The 16,992-nt window shown below is 36.1% G+C and overlaps 1 protein-coding gene and 1 long non-coding RNA gene across 2 annotated transcripts in view; one reads left to right on the top strand and one right to left on the bottom strand.

Moving 5' to 3' along the window:
• Positions 1 to 7,441, bottom strand: part of LOC143186641 (uncharacterized) — a 76,607-nt gene extending 69,166 nt beyond the window's left edge. The window contains exons 1-2 of the long non-coding RNA XR_013003090.1: positions 7,304 to 7,441; positions 6,122 to 6,336 (exon numbers count right to left, since the gene is read on the bottom strand). This is a non-coding gene — a long non-coding RNA (uncharacterized LOC143186641). The remainder of the gene's footprint in view (positions 1 to 6,121; positions 6,337 to 7,303) is intronic.
• Positions 3,851 to 16,992, top strand: part of LOC143186639 (uncharacterized) — a 42,561-nt gene continuing 29,419 nt past the window's right edge. The window contains exon 1 of the mRNA XM_076390346.1: positions 3,851 to 3,934. Within this exon, the coding sequence (XP_076246461.1) occupies positions 3,851 to 3,934 (84 nt within the window). The remainder of the gene's footprint in view (positions 3,935 to 16,992) is intronic.

Below are 16,992 nucleotides of genomic sequence, written 5' to 3'. Positions count from 1 at the left end.
CGACGAAGACACTTCTTCTGCAATTTTTATGATTTACTAGAGGTTTTTGGAATAAAAGAATATCTTTTGAAGATTCAGAAAGAGTCTTTAATTGTTTTGCAATATTTTGCAGGTCTAAATAAATTGTATTTTATTTAGCAATTTTTCTGTACCTATCTAAATAGGTATATGTGCCCATAATTATGAAAGTGGTCTAAGTCAAAATTGAAAAAAATGAGTTTATCAGTTATTTTACACCACATTATTTTAAACTAAATTTATTCAATGTAATTTTTACGATATCGTCAAAAATGAAACCATTAGATGGTGGTTGTATTTTCAACATTATATGGAATTCATTTAGTGTTAATTATGAAAGTGGTCTAAGTCAAAAATTTAAAGAAATTATATAAACATAACTTGAAAATCGGGTCATTCCTTTCTACCGAATGACCGTGATTTTGGGTTGATAGAAATGAAAATAAAAAAGATATATTATATCTTCTATAGCTAGAGTTATGAACAAAAGCAATAAGACAAGTCGATAATTACTACTAGACTTCGAATTTTTATGAAATTTCAAGTTTTTATGGACACAGTTAAAAAAGTGGAGCCAAAATAAAAATTTGTTTTATCTTTCGAACACGTACCATAATTTGCACTTTAGTTTTCATATTGTAGGTATATATTTTATAATACTACATGAATTTTATAGTTTTGTACATGTTTGAGATCTCCGTACATGCGTAAAAATATGCAGTTTAATAATAATACTGTCCATAGTTTAATAAAACTACTGTACATAAAAAAATGGAAATTAAAAAAATTTTTTTTGAAGAACCTTATCAATTTTTTAAAAATCCTCAGAAGTTGTTGAAAGAACATTGTTCTCGCCTATAACAAAAATTCTAACAACAACCTAAAAATCACAAATATCTGCTAATTTTATTTAAAATGGTATATGTAATAAATGTTTAAAGCACAAAAAAAGGGAATAAATATAAACGAATTTATGTGTCCATTTCCAAAAAATACATGAAAGTTTGTATACTATCTTATGTTATAAGAAAACGTGGAAAAGTTTTTGCTTTCGAAAAACTCTTCTCGTAAACCCTTCAAAAATTACTGAAAGAATTTTGTCCTCGCCTACGATCTAACAGTTCCCAAGAAATCAGCTCATATTTCATATGATACACCCTATATACAGGCACACACGATAGGAAATGATAATCGTAATTGCGCGAGGGAAAAATATAGTAAGACAATAATTAGAAAAATACAGCAAGGGTCTGTTTGTTCGACTCCACGCGGAAATGTAACGGCATCGAACTCTCTGGTCGGGCTTGTGCACACATTGAAATCGCTGGGATTTCATCTCACTCGCAGGCATTCAAGTCTCCGCGATAAAGTGTTATGTCTGATTGCCACGTCACCCGCACACAGGTGACAGATATGAATAATACTAATTCAAGCATAGACGTAATTGACAAGAATAGTGAAGTCTAATGTAACGAGTCTTTTATAGAAGATAGAAATTTGATGAGTACGATATGGTAATCAATATGAATATATCAAGCGAGCGTAAAAATTTTGGTAATTTGAATACAATATGTGTCAATCAATGGAAATATATTTGATTTGCTTTTATATTCTTAAAAATTGTTATAGTAATATTCGTTGAAGTACTATCTTATTGTAGGTACGTAGTATAGAATTATTGTTTTATTATAAATATTTATAGTTCGTTGATCGAATCAATGCTTTGCATTTTGTTTCAAAACAAGAAAAATGTGATCAATATATCTATTTTAATTAGAAATGAATTCTTTTTACTTAAAAGGAAATTAGTTAGTTAATAAATAGTAAATATTTTAATTAAATGATAAATATTTGCAGTAATTCCAATAAATGTAGAATATGATTTTTTGACATTCAAATTCTATTTATTACTTTTATGTTGATAATCTTATCTTTTGTAAAATAGTTTTGTACTAGTTGTTCATGTTACCTTAAAGGATCAGGTTTTGTCATTGAAAGCATAAAACTATGTAGGTACATTTTCTCCAACAATTTCAATCATTAAGTTTATATACCATTTATAGTATTACGGTCCAATGAATTTGAAGCTTGAAATCAATTTTTCCTGCCATCTCATGCAATTTAGATTCGACAATTATTATACCTATGTATAATTTATTTACATCAATTTTTTCCATTGTGACTCCTCTGAGCAGTTACTTCATCAGAATTTTATTTCGCTCAATTATCAATCAAAGGAACGTATATATTCAATAAAACTCCGAAGTGTTAATATCCTCTAAAACCTTCAATTCTCTCAACGACAGTTATTAGCTTATATTATATTATAACAATTTCTTATTCTAATATGGGACAATTATGTCAACAATGTACGACAGTTAAATAAGGAATTTCGTGAAATCTTGTACTAATAAAATAACTAAATCTATACAGTATAGTTCAATCAAAGAGTTAAAGAACAATAGATACAAGTCCAAAAAACACATATTGGGATATTTGATGCCAACATTTAGCTCTATGCATTTTACATATTTGGACCCCAGAGTCAAAGTATATTGCCTACTTATTACAGGACACCCTATATATCCCACATTTGCTTAAACCACAATATAACTAAAAAAAATTCTGCCTACCAACATATACTTCTTACTAATATTATTACAATATTATCACAATAATAATTTTCTAACTACTTCATTTCAATTTTCAATAACGCCCAAGCCTGCCCAAGCGTAAGCACATGTATCACAGCAGCTCAGCCCGAAGCAGCCAGCGAAGAAGCTAGAGACACAGGATATCGAACGCTCGTAAACCGAAGAAACCTGGTGGGGAGGCGTGGTGGTAGGGCAACACACTCGCTGCTCGCAGAAAATTAAGGGAAGAAAAGTTCCGCGTTCGCCGGGTTCCCACGAGGAAGACGCAGCCGAAAAAGTCGAGTGGTGTGAAGCAAAGTCGGCCGACAAAGCTCGCTGGCGCGGCGAAGAAACCGAACGAGCGGCAAAGCGCGCCGGTTAGCTGAACGGAAAGGATGAAGATGAAGAACGGCGGTGCGTGAAGATCTCCTGCTGTCAGTCGGTGGTCAACCGTCTCGGAGGAAGGACGTGGTGCCGCGTGCTATTCTGCCTCGCCTCATTTCTCACCGAAGAACCCGTTCCCATCCGGCACAAAAACCTCTGCGCTGGCCGTCGCGGGCATTTGTCGCGCCTAGACGAGCAGGTCGAAAGGAAAAGGTGTTTGCTTTCTGCTCGAAGAGGACTTTGACGAACGACTGCTAGGGAAAGGGGCTAACAAAGAGAAGATGAAGCTTTGGCGCACTGGTGATGGACCTCGAAAAGTCACTGACAGAAAAAAGAAGCTTCTACTGTAAAGAATCAGAGTTTGAGGGATCCCTGCAATAGACTTTGAAGAAAGTGAGTACCCACCGAGGAGGGGCTAGCATTTAAAACTGGTTCGAAAAATGAACTGGTTCTTCACAGGTCGTGGCACAGAGAGGAAAAAAGGAACGCTGGCTGTTGAATATATCGGGAACCGTGCTTAACGGGACCGCCTGCTGAAAAATCGCGCTGCAGCGGCCTTGGCTGAAAATATAAACGGTCCATGTGCGTGTACGCGAACTGCAATTCGAGCGGAAGGAAGATCCCTCGCGATAAGCTCGGCTCTTTTGTCTCGGGACGTTCGACCAGTGTGATTGCCTCGTGAGGACTCTGTGTGGGGCGAGAAGGACCGAGTGCGAGGATGAGCGCGTTTCGAATTGTCTGAAAGGCTTTGCATTGTCTTTGGGAGGGGCGCGAGAGCAGCGAAGAGGAATCTGTGCGAGAACGATCGACGAAAGATGGCTTCTGTGTGCGGCAGCACGAAAAGCTACCCAGCGCTGAACACGGGCAGCTATTACAGGCCAGGTGCTTACCCTTATCAGGTGAGTGGAACGGTTCAAAGTTCAAGGCTCGCGTGTAAACAGGAATCGACGGAGGTTATCGAGACTCGTTAGGGCCAGTACTCTGTTAGTCGAACGCGTACACTTCGACGCCCGTTATGATCGGGACCGGAAATCATTTTGACGTGCTCGGCGGCGGGCTCGTTAGGCTTACGAACAGGGAACGTGCCTGAATATGTTGGAACAGGCGGTTTATGGCCAGCACGCACGACAGTGGCGTGAATAATGGAGGGGTCGGTCAGAGATTCATTCAAGTTGAGTGAAGGAGAAATTTTGGGGGTACAGGTTGTGATGGGAGATCCAATCTCGACTTTGAGGGGGTTCCAAGTTTTTTGAGACTGTGAAGAGTTGAATCATTTTAGACGTGATTCGAAGCCTAGAACTCTTGAAAGTCTTGAAAGATAACTCGAATTTTTCAAATTTCCTTTAAGACTTTATATTAACAGGAATGCTTAGATGAAATTATACAGGGTGAGTCACGAAACTGTATTATCTAACATGTCTTATAAACTATTTTTTGTATGAAGAAATGTGTCGAACGAAAGTTGTTTGATACTAAATGGAGCATACCAAAGAGGAAGAGAATGTGAAGAAAAATAGATAATCTTCTTTTATAACAAAGCTAATTATATGATGTCAAAACAATTTTTTTGTTTTTTGGTTCAGATCTAGACACAGAAACAAATTGAAATAAAAATGACTGATAGTTCAAACAGTGAATTATTTTCAAGTAAAATCTCATATCCTGACAAATGAATCACTCTGAAATAAATATTTCCTTCTTTGCGTATAAATCATGCTGAAGTTAAGGATAATATAAAATGTCTGCATTATGGTTTACAATCTACAGAGTCGCAACTATGAATATTTTACTATGCTGCCAGTTATTACTTCTTCCTTCAAACGACTGCGTAGATCACAAATACGTAATTGCGTAAGGGTATGAATTGTTTGGCGTTTTATACAACTATGATATGCTATGATGTCACTAATGCCTGTTCTTAGCAATAAAAATGGCGAAAATATCGCAGATATGGTGAATATATCAAATTCTATGCATCTATAAAATTATTCAAATTGCTTAAAGTAAAAAAATATTAGAAATTTCGAATCCTTTGTTCACTTTCAGAATAACTGAAAAACTCTGCAAGATTAAAAAAGGAAAAGTCTATTTCGTTTGAGTATTTTCAAGGAACTTATTAGAACTCCTTCTACTCCATTTCGCCTTTCCCGTTAGAGAACGAAAGCAAACAATAGCAACGAAAGTGAGAGAATAGAGGAAAAGTTTCCCGAAAGATAAGAAGCAATTTAGCTCGATAACGCCTCTAACGAGTGAGAATGCTTCCAGTGTCAATCGTGCGCAGAGTTAAAGATACGTTGAAGAAACAAAGAACAATGTTTCTGTAACGGTAGCGTAATCTAAGTGTGGCTGTGTTTACGTTCCATTTTAGATTGTAATCTAGGAATCTTTAATTGTATTTAGATTGTAATCTAAGAAAAAATTTAATGAAATTTTTTACTTGAAATGCTTGCTTGGAAATGAATAAAAAAGTGTGGTAACCAAAATAAAACATCTGAAACTTGGTTTACTGTTAAATAAGACTTTGCTAAACCTTTAGCACTCTAGGATGGTTTTAACACTCTAGAATTTAGAAATTGTTAAGCTTTTACAACATTTTGAAGCCTTTTCATTTTTTCAAGCTAGAAGTAAACTGCGGATTTTTATGCGATTTTATATTTTCATAAACACAGTTAAATAAGAGGAATCTAAATCAAAATTTGTTTCACCTTTCAAATTTACATTCTATACTATAATTTACATTCTATTTTTCATATTTTCTATGTTCTTGGATATTATATACATTTTGTAACATCTTACACATTTCAAATATCCATAAATGTACAAAAGTCTGCTGTCTATCCATAAATACTTGAGCTCTACATGACCCTACCTTAGTCTGAGAAGACTCGACAGCTTCCAAACATTTAAACAACAGTGTAAGTGCTGCAAAACGTCCCTCGTCACAGTAGCAAACCACCAAACCACATGAAATCCCAGCAACTCGGTGGTCCACGGGACAAGAGGCAAAGGGTTTCTTTCGATAGGCGTAATTAAATGCGTCGCCGACAGTGGCATAAAACAATATGAAAGAGAGGGACCACACGTACCGGGGCTCTGCACCGCGGAAACCTTGGCCTTGTCTTGCATGAAAGCGTTACATAAGTTCGCCTCGCTTGGCATCGCGTAAAGATTTTGATCCGCCATTCCTCTGCTTTCTTCAGTCCCTCTCCTTTTCTATCTGACTGTCTCGACCTGCCTTTCCTTGCCACCTCCGATACCCTTGCGCTATCCAACGTCTTCCCCAGCGGTATTCTATGGGACCCTAAAACAAGAATATGCCCGTGGTTAGAAGCACGTAAAAGGTGGAGATAGCTGCACTGCATGAAAAGAAGAAAATCTTTTGTTCGAGGAGCTTCATGCATCATAGCCTTTTTTAGTCTGCAGGATCTATTTTTACTGTGACGTGTTTGCACGCGATGTTGACTTAGTTCTGGTCCAGTAATTATAGGAAAGTGTTTTAATTGTAAATAAAAAGTCTGAGAAGCTTGAATTTGTCACTTGTTTATTTATTTATGGTTGCATCGAGTTCCATTGCAGAATAAATTCAATTCTTTTTTCATTTTTGCCTAGAACACTTTCGTAATTAATGGCACAGTTAGTGAAAAAGGAGTTCGTTTAGGTAGACTTTTTTCCCTTTAGATTTATGGGACAGTTGTAACGAGCTTATAGCGAGAGGTGTGCCAAATCAAGTCGTTTATTGATGACTTGAGGGCCCTAGTGGAACGGAGGCAAATGTCACAATAAATATTATTTTAGAAAAAGTAATTTTCTTACTGCATTCTCAATACTTTCACTGGTAATAATTACTAACAAATCTTAGCTCTAAAATCCGTATTATTTAACAACTTTTAATATTACATAAACTACTTCTTTTTTGAATGAACTACTGACTCAACAACTCTTATTAATATTACAAATTTAAATTCACTTTTTTTAAGAAAAAAGACAGTGGTGGAAAGACCTGTGTATACTCTCACTGTTACTTAAATACCAAAATTTCTGATGCACTTGAATAAACGAGGAAGCCTGAACGTCGAAAGACTGTGCTTCCCTCACCACACCAAGAGTTCATAACGAATGATACCACAACGTCCATAAAGTATAATCCTCGCCATAAGCACGTAATTCCCAACAAGCAAGAGCCATCCAGAGTCGAAGAACTAACATTCTAACACACCTTCACGCATTGTTAGCTCATTAATTCCCAGCCAGAGACTACGATTACGTACGACAAGGAGAATCCAAGAAATGATGGAAATAGCCACGAGCTTACATCGGGAAAACACTGTATTCCTAATCACGCGACAGAGGTAATTTCCTCCCCAGTCTGGTACCCTTGCCCGATCGCCAGCCGACGATAAACGTCAAAATAACAGCGCTTTATTCGCAGTAAATCGCGGAACGAGCGATAAAGATCCGCGCAGCCATGAGCAGAGGCTTCCTCTCTTAACAGGGAAATTAACGCCGGCACGTACTGAGTGGGAACAATCAGCGGGCGACAAGCCTTCGACCTGAGAAACTGTTGTTATCGTCGTGCAGCCTTTCCCTTCTCTTCTCGGTAATACGTCAATTTCGAGGCGAGCATTATTTCTCCTCAGGCTCCTCCAACCTGCACGATATTCCGTTAAAATCACAGACTGCGAACGGCCGACCGTCGTACAATTAAAATCTGCAATGCAATTAAGGCTTTTCCTCTCATCAAGACGAAGCGTGTTATTTCTGCGTGTCATTCCGGTCAAAGACATGCGTGCCTTTACCTTGCGATGTCCGTTGACCCTCCCGCTGAACAGATGCTCTATTGTTCAACGAGGTTCAACGTGTCCTCGTCGTTGATAATTCCAATATTTGTCGAGGAACACTGGCTCTTCTTTTCCTTTCTTGGTGTACGCTTCCGTGGATCGTTAACCTGACGAGGTTTAGGCGCTAGCGTTCGTGCTGTGTTTGTGGACTTTGTGTGGAGGTAGTGGTAGATTAGGAGCTGTGTTTACTGTCTATCAATACTATGATAGTAGAACTACCACAGTAAGCACGTAACTTGGTGAAAGTGTGGGAGATAAATTTTTGCTTTTTGCTTTTCTTAGGTAGAGTAAGGTAAATGTCTCAGTAATTGACCATGTCCCAATACCTGAACATTAACGTTAATTTTATCCAATTTTAGGCTTGAATTCTAATGTAATAGATAACCTAATTAAAAATAAAAGCTAGTGTCATAAAATAGTATCTACAGTTTTTGAAACCTCATAGTTAAAATATCAAGAAATACAGTTTTAGGTTGTTTACTTACTGGGACATTTGATACCTTAAGTGTCTAGGTATTGGGGCATTTACCTTAATTTCAAACCCAATTTTGAGATTTTTGAATACTGAAATAAGATGTGGAAACTTTAACTTTAAGGATTTCGAGTATTAAATACTGAGACTTAACTTTGTCAAAAATTTGAAAATTTAAAGACTCAAGAAATTAGCAAACTATAAATTTTCAAATACTCCATTTTTCGAATTTTTAATGCTTTAACTTTTTTATTTTTCAACTTCCGTTCAAGAGGGAATATTCAAATTCTAAATAATACAATAAGTAACACAACTATGATAAAATATAAACACAGAATATGTACAATAACTTACAGTAAGCACACTTACCCTTATCTTTAACTCTTAGAAGTACGGAATTTCTGAAAATAAAAAGATCCACATTGCACAGAAATTATTATTCTTGTAAAATTTAATAAAGTAGGTTTATTTAAATTAATAGGACATTAATAAGGGGCTTCAACTAATTTTAACTATTCAAGGTAAAAAAAATATCCCAGCATAGATCTGGATTTAGATCTGAATTAGATGAGTCACTTTTAACCTCACTATGCTTCAAAGAATTAATTAAAAGAAATCTCAGAACTTCACCTCTCCCTGTAATCTCCTCGTCAGTCATCCCACAATAAATCCTCATTCCCAACAATCTCAATAAAACCCTGATCCACAAATGCTCACATTGACCCCAGCACCCCATCTCTTCCAACAAACTCATTATCAAACCCACATCAGAGACACATTTCCCACCATTCACACCCTCCGACACGCACCACCATTACAAACCACCTTACTCATCTGCATACCAGGCTCCAGCAAACCGATCCCACTTTTCCAAGTCGTTTAAGCCTTGAACAGCATGCAAACAACGAATGCAGAACCGTGGGATACCCCAGATCGGCTCGATCCTTGCTACGCCCATCCACGTCGATCGAATCGATATCTGATTCACGGCGACACAATGTCAGCATCCTTGAGCGGAAACGATCGGTCCTGATCGCGGTCTTCAGCGATCACAGACCTCGCGATTCCATAGGAACAATTTACGAATCGACAATGGATCGCGCATGGGCTCGGCCGTGATTCAACGACACCGACGCGATAAGCGCACTCGAGATAATAATTCATAAACGAAGGGAATAATTCGCCTGTATAGAAGCGTCTCCGCGGCGGGGAGCACAGAAGGCAGGGAAGGTGGTGTTGCTGCTCGTCCTTTTGTCGACGCCAGGAGGCCACAGGAATGCGCGGCCCAGACAAATCGCTATCGGGCCCAGCGTTGCGCGAGAGTAATGACCATAATCCTGAGGATGGTTTTTCATCTTTGTCAACCGAAGCGCTACAATGTAGACGGAGGACACTGTTCGAGAGATATCGTGAACGATTTCCGTGTTCGATGATAAAGTCAGGGGAGCCATCAATAACGATATTACGGGGAGCCATCGTTGCACTTTGAGAGAGGCTTAAGGTGGGAGAGTGGGCAGGCTTGGGACTGTGAACTAAAAGGGACGGGTATTTTCTTGGTATGGGCTTGTTAGTCTTGTTGACGTTTTGGATGTTAATAAAAAAGGTTTTATTACAGAAGGTTGCTGTTACAGTTTGAGTGGTCTCATTTACTGTATCGATGACGTGATTCCAAGTTTTATTATAGAGCGTGTGACAAATGTAGCCTTCGATGTTTTAAGAGGTGATAAGTAATCCTAATTGAAGCGTAAAATATCTTATGACATAGTATCTGATTTGCCTTTGTTTTACTATAACAAAATCTTAATGTTAATATGCTTATAGGCTGAACTAGCAACCAAAGATAAGCAACCAAAAATACAGCAAAGAATAATACATTTTGTTGCATCTCCATTTCCTACGAATATTTCAGATTGTTAAAACTTTATAAAAGTTAAACTAATAGAAACATAACAAGATGTGAATCATGATTTTTTAGTTATGTCACTGTTGCATATGTATGTATGCATACATGCATACATATACATTGGTCACCTGCTGACTATAAGCCCGTTGTTCATTAGACTGTTTCCTCGAATTACTTCAAGCAAACGTGTTTCACTTTCATAGTCTCTCATTGACACCTCTGTCAAAAAGAAACTAGGCCACTGATATGTAAATTGACTTAAAATCTGGATCCCTATATGCTATAAACTTGATCTATTTTCTGTTTTCTTGACACATAATAAATTGTACTAATTTATTGCACGTAAACACATACCACATACGTAGTCTCTTCAAGAAAAGTTCTCTTTTCTAGTTTCTCTTTTCTAGTCTCTTTCCTAGTCTCTTCAATAAAGAAATTCATTTTTCACCAACAAAGAAAAGGCTCTTAAACCCAAGAAAACTCAATGTATGAATCCTCTCCAACAACACCTCCCTCGCTACAAACTCCTTCCTCGTACCACCTCTCGAGCCTATACCGCATACCCCCTCTCATCATCTGAAAACAAAGAGCACAGAGCTTCTCTCGAGAATGTACTCCAACTCTCAAGGCTCCCCAGGAAACGCATGAAGGCAACGTCCCACCGAAGACGATTAAGACTCTGATAACAATGCTGTCGTTCATCTTCTCGTTCTCCCAGTTGATCCCTGGCCCGTTACGTCGGGCGTGTACCAACGTTACGTTGTTCACCGTCGCCCCAGGTACCGCCAACGTCATCCTGGTTTCCCCGATCGCCTCTCTGCCCCTGTTCCTCCTCCAGCGTTTCCCTCGCCGCGGAGGATTCGGCACGCGGGCCAGAGCGACGCCAAATTGAAGGTAGCACTGACCTAGCTGGCTAGGACCACCAGAGGTGGATCTCTTCGCGACTCTCCTCTACTCGCTGGTGGGTACTGTTATTTCGTTGGCATACTTCGGCTGGGGAATACCAAATGAATCCACGCGAGGGAGATACGAGAGGAGCAGCGAGGAGGAACGCGATGGTGCATCACAAATTCCATCCTAGAGCTAGATACGAGGCTCTGTCAAGGCTGAACGGGTTGGTTCATCGGCCGAATTCCTTTGTGGGTTGTCCGATGGGATTTGGAACAGGTGATGCCGAAGGCTTTGTGGGGTGAGGTCAACGGGATGACGAAGCTTGGTATTGCTGTTCAAATACTTGAAATAAGCAAGTACTCAGATAGCACGTAATGTTTGGAAGGCATCTGTTTTATGTACATTTTATGTGTGAACGTCTTATGATATTATTTAAACGTCTTAAAAATATCTGACAGTGTACAACTTAAAGACTTCACAAAATTGATGTCCACAAAACGTCTTTAGTTTTCGTTTGAACGTCTTATAGACGTAAACTGGACGTTTTTAAAGCATTTTATGAATGCCTTTGAAAACATCTTAAAGATTTGTTACTTCAGGCGTCTCAAAGTCGTCTTTTGGACATTTTAAGGACTTTACTGGATACCTGGAGCAAACAGGGTTCTAGGGATTGAAATACGAAAATTGGAGTGGATATATCAAAACTTATATTCAAATTTAAGTAACATTTCAGAGTCTGAAAGTTAACAATTTGAAAGGTTACAAATTTCTACAATTAAACGATTTTTAATTAAAACAGTGTGTTACTTTCCGAGTTCCTGGTACCCTTAATATTTAACAGGAAATCCTCAGTATTCCACAATATAAATGACACCAGTTATAAAAACATTAAAGCAACTCACATGCCTCTACAACTTTATGCATAACTGGAGCAACAGTTGCTCCTGTTTAAAACCTGAATTTCAAACGTGTCACAGAGATCCTTAACGCTAACCAGAGAATGATTACACGATTAATAAAGTACTGTTATACTGTTATACGTAACAGGACAGTGTTACGTTCACCCTCCCACGTAAGATCGTGCGAAATTCTAGGTCACACGGGTCGGTAGATTACAAAATTGGACTAAATGCAATAATTTCGTTATTAAATATCGCCTTGTTTGTAACTGTGCTCACGTACATGGAACCAGCAAAAAGTCTGGACACACCCACATTGTCCACATTCTGTAAATAAATGGGTAACGGTGTAATGGATCAGACAACCTGTCGTTAATCTTGGAATGTAGGTGCATGTGCCGAACCAAGAAAGAAAGATGGGTTGTACACCATATTTAGAAGAATTCCATTAAAGTACAGTTATTTGTTAATAAAATTGCCACTTGGGTGCAATTTCATTTCTCAAATTCGAAGTTCATGCATCGTAATGACTCACGCCTCCTCATCTTTGATTGAAGCTTGGATGCACTGTCACATGTCTTTGGTATTATTTATTTATGGGTTTTATTACATTGAATTGTTAAGTGAGGTATAATTACATTTACAATATTTACATCATATTTAAGAAGATAATATGCTTAAACGAGCTTTTTTAAGATCTTATTTAGAAAATCCAAAAGGCCTCCAAAATGTTTGATAACAAGTAGTAGAGGAACTCCCTAAAAGTATTCAACACATTACTCTCTTTTAAATGTTTACATGCATGTTACTTAGCCCTCAAATTTTTGAATAACTTCTCTGTTCAAATTTCGCATTACCAAGTCATAAATCAGCAATTCAAATATTTCGCTACTCATGAACAAGAAGTTAACATAAAACTCATTTATGGTACTCCACCTTTTCACGTGTCTCGTCACATTTTGTCTCTCCAATGAGAATTTGTTTCCTGAAACTGCAGACTCGATTATCTCGTTATTTACAGACACTTTAAGGAAAGGTATGATCTGGAAAGCATTTAAATCAGTAAGTTGAAGAACAGTACAAGTCTAAAACCCACACTTTGAGATATTTGATCCCAGCGTGCAGCCTCGTGCATTTTATGTATCTGGATTCCAGAGCCAGAGTTTATTAAATCCACTTGTTTTCTGTTTTACTTAATGCACTTCGGCTCTGCTGTCCAGATATGATTTTGAGGTTATTTCAAAATGGCTAATTTCAGGCTTGCCCTGTACTTCAACTCGCCGATTTATCTGGGAAACCTCATTCAGGGTGTGTGTGGGATATTCGCCAATTTTCCGCGCAGATCGATGCAGAGTCAGCAAGAGTGACCTCGAACGCTGAAATTGGCATTGATCGTTGCGCAGGTATGCGGTCACGATCTTGATCTTCGCGAGCATGCGATGCTTGATCGTCCATTCACGCCTGATCCTAAGCGAATGTGTATCGTACTAGCTTACGCTCGACAATGAGCGAGCTACTTTCGTTGGATGGTGTACACTGGGTGTCTCCAAAGAAAAGAGAAGATACTCTAAAACAAGAGTCCTAAACTTTTTTTATAAAGGCCCAGATTTTAGATACTTTTAGGCTTTGTGGGCCACGAGCTAAGACTGATAGTATTATGCAGGTACTTGCAAAACAAAAAAAAATTCAGGTATTTTCAGAAACTTAAAGTACTTATAGATGCAACTATGTACTTGTACTATCAAAATAATTAATTAATATAATTATATATACTAATATAATTAATATAATTATATATATTAATATAATTATATATATTAATATAATTATATATATATATATATATATATATATATATATATTAATATAATTAATATAATTATATATATATAATTAATATAATTATATATATAAATATAATTAATATAATTATATATATTAATATAATTAATATAATTATAAATAAATAAATTAATATAATAATATAATATAATATAATAAAAAAATTAATAGACCATCAAAAGCATAAGTAGAACAGTTTCAAAAAAAGAATTCCATTTATCTCATTAATAAACAGGCATTACTAGTCCTGGCAAAAAGTTCTCGATCAAACCCAAAAATATGAAGTTGCTTAAAAATATTGTAATCTTTGAAATGTAAAATGCTACGTATGAATATAAAACATATGGGAATATTAGATAGGTTTGATATAGTAGTATTTTACATTTTAAAAAACTACGATGTTTTTAACTTTGTATTGTTACGTTTGATTGAGAACTTTTTGCCAAGACTAGTAATGCCTGTTTATTAATGAGATAAATGGAATTCTTTTTTGTAAACTGTAGTACTTATGCTTTTTATGGTCTATTAAACTCTGAATAGTAAATCAAATTCCTGCTAGATTTTAAAATAAAAAGTACGAGACAAAGAATGAAGAAAACTATTAAGGAATTCGAATATCTAAAAAAGCACTTGAAAACAACATTATGTAGGAACATATAATAATAAATATAATAATCAAAACGTCGAAGTACCAGAGTACCTTCTGAAATAAAATGTTCAGTACTTCATACTTTGCTTAAGTCTGTCATAATTAAAACTACTATATTGTCCAAAATATTAGGTTTTATGAAGCATTTTAAAGCAATTATATATCTACATTAATCTCAAACAAATTTTTATAGAAACAGGTTAACATTAGTTAAGTATTAGCCCTGAACTATTGGAGTCTAACAGATTCCATGTTATACATTTCAATTACAAGACGTCATAATAAAGCTTGGTAACATTTAGTAACAATTTAACAAAAGCTCGATGACAATTAACGTCATATTAATTTCATAAATAAACTTTGAGCGCAGTCTTCATATCCTACAATTCTGCTGTACTTTAGGATTAATTTCGAGAAGGATGAAGCTCTTAAAACAGTTTATATGACACTAAAAACTGAATAACGTTTGAGCAAGCAACAGTCTATTTCCAGCTATCCGCAATCACATATTAGACCTGGCTAATATTACATGAACATGAACGAGTTAATCATAATGGCATTTGATCGTTAATGAGGTAAGAGGGACATTGTAATAAATATATGGAGGCAACGGTCCACCTTCCTTTTTGTCTAGCCTCGATCACTATAATGGCGGACAGTTAGGTTCAACGGACCCTGTTTATGAGTCTGGGACTCTGTATATGTATCCAAACGTGGCACGCTGTTCAACGAGCATTAGGTACCTATTTAAATTAGTGGAAGTCGATTACATCTGAGGAGCTCAATCTAAGGTTATGATGATTGCAACATTGATTGGAGCAATAACGACCTGGAGTAACAATCAACTTGTGATCATGTACCTACATTATCGTTTGTAATTATTTGAACTACGGACTGAAAGAAACGAGAATTAAGCAATATGTTGAATAAATTTTCGCAGAATATAACTAGGAAGTATTAAAAATATGAAATGCAGATTTTTGTTTTTTTCGCAAAATGTTTAATATTATTAAAAGTTAATAATCATACATTGCTATTAAGAAATTTAAAAGTATTTAAAGGTTTAAATTAAAAAAGAGTATTATGAATATTTGTTTAGTAGTAGAGAAGGGTTTTATGTTTTTTTGACTATTTATGAGACACTTGATTGTGGATAGTAAACCACCACATATTAGAATAGAATTATTTAAAAATTTGTTTAAAATTTCCAAAATTAAAACATGGTTAAATTAAATTGTGACTACATCCTGGATGTTTCTAATATCTCGTTGAAAAAAGGAAAATTGCTAAAATATTATTACAAGACCAGTATAAATGACATCAAACTTATTCAAATGAATTTCATTGAAATGCAAAGTACAACAATATTTAATATCATAAAATCTAGTAAAATAAAAGGTACATTCACCTGTAGAAAACCTATTCAATTAATTCAGATAACAAAAAAATAAAATAAGGTCGACTTTAAATCAAGTCGAAATAAAGCAATAAGCATTAACTAGAACAAACTCTCCCTTCAACGATTGCTTTGAAAAATAATCATACGAACAAAGTCGAATTAAAACACATTATTTAAATAATTACATACAATGCTGCATTTTGAAATAACATTCCCCTTGGATACATATCAAACCAGTGAAAAGTTCTCAGTGAATACACAATACGTATGATTACACTGTTTCTCCTTTATTTATCTTCCGCCCAACAGGTGCAATTAAAATGAACGCCTACCATGGAAAAGAATGCAATTCTTGAAAGAACATAATCATAAATGGCATATTACACTTGACAATGGTCGTCACTTGTTGAATAACAAGTGGCTGAAAATTAAAAAAGATAATACTCATTCACTGTTACTGCAGCTCGAACAAGTATGTTAAGAATTGGGGTATTTGAATATTATTCAGTACTACTTTTTTAAATATTTGAGTAGTATTAAAAAATTTAGATGGTTTATAAATTCAAATAGGACCAGATTAATAGAATAAATATAATATAAATGAGGCTTGTGTATTAAAATGTAGTAACAGATATACAAATAATCAAGTGTTTAAATAGTACACAAATTATATTCACCAAATATTTGCATTGCATAGTCTTTAAATGTTAGAGTATCTCAGGAGTATTCAAAGTATGCTTGCTGAATGTTTGAATAATATACAAATTATAATTTGAATGATATTAAAAGAAATTAAAATCTTCTAAACGTTAAAGAAAATCAGACAGCAGACGTATTCATTTACTCTCCCAGAAAGAAGACAGAAATTGCTGAAAAGTCGTTTTCGTGTGAAGGCTACTTTGCATATCACCGCGTATGGAACTGTAGCAGAGATGCTGAATCCATGGAAGTTTCCGGGTGAGCTGCGCCGCTTGGAAATCCTGGATCTAAGCAGCGGGGTCCTGAGAGACCGAGGAGGTCAATCCGACGTGGTACATCACGACCCCGCAAGTCTCGGTGCCTTC

Source organism: Calliopsis andreniformis, unplaced genomic scaffold (genome assembly GCF_051401765.1).
Source record: "Calliopsis andreniformis isolate RMS-2024a unplaced genomic scaffold, iyCalAndr_principal scaffold0022, whole genome shotgun sequence".
Lineage (NCBI taxonomy): Eukaryota > Metazoa > Arthropoda > Insecta > Hymenoptera > Andrenidae > Calliopsis > Calliopsis andreniformis.
The sequence above is the reverse complement of the archived record's forward strand: the minus strand, read 5'-3'. Positions and strand labels throughout refer to the sequence as shown.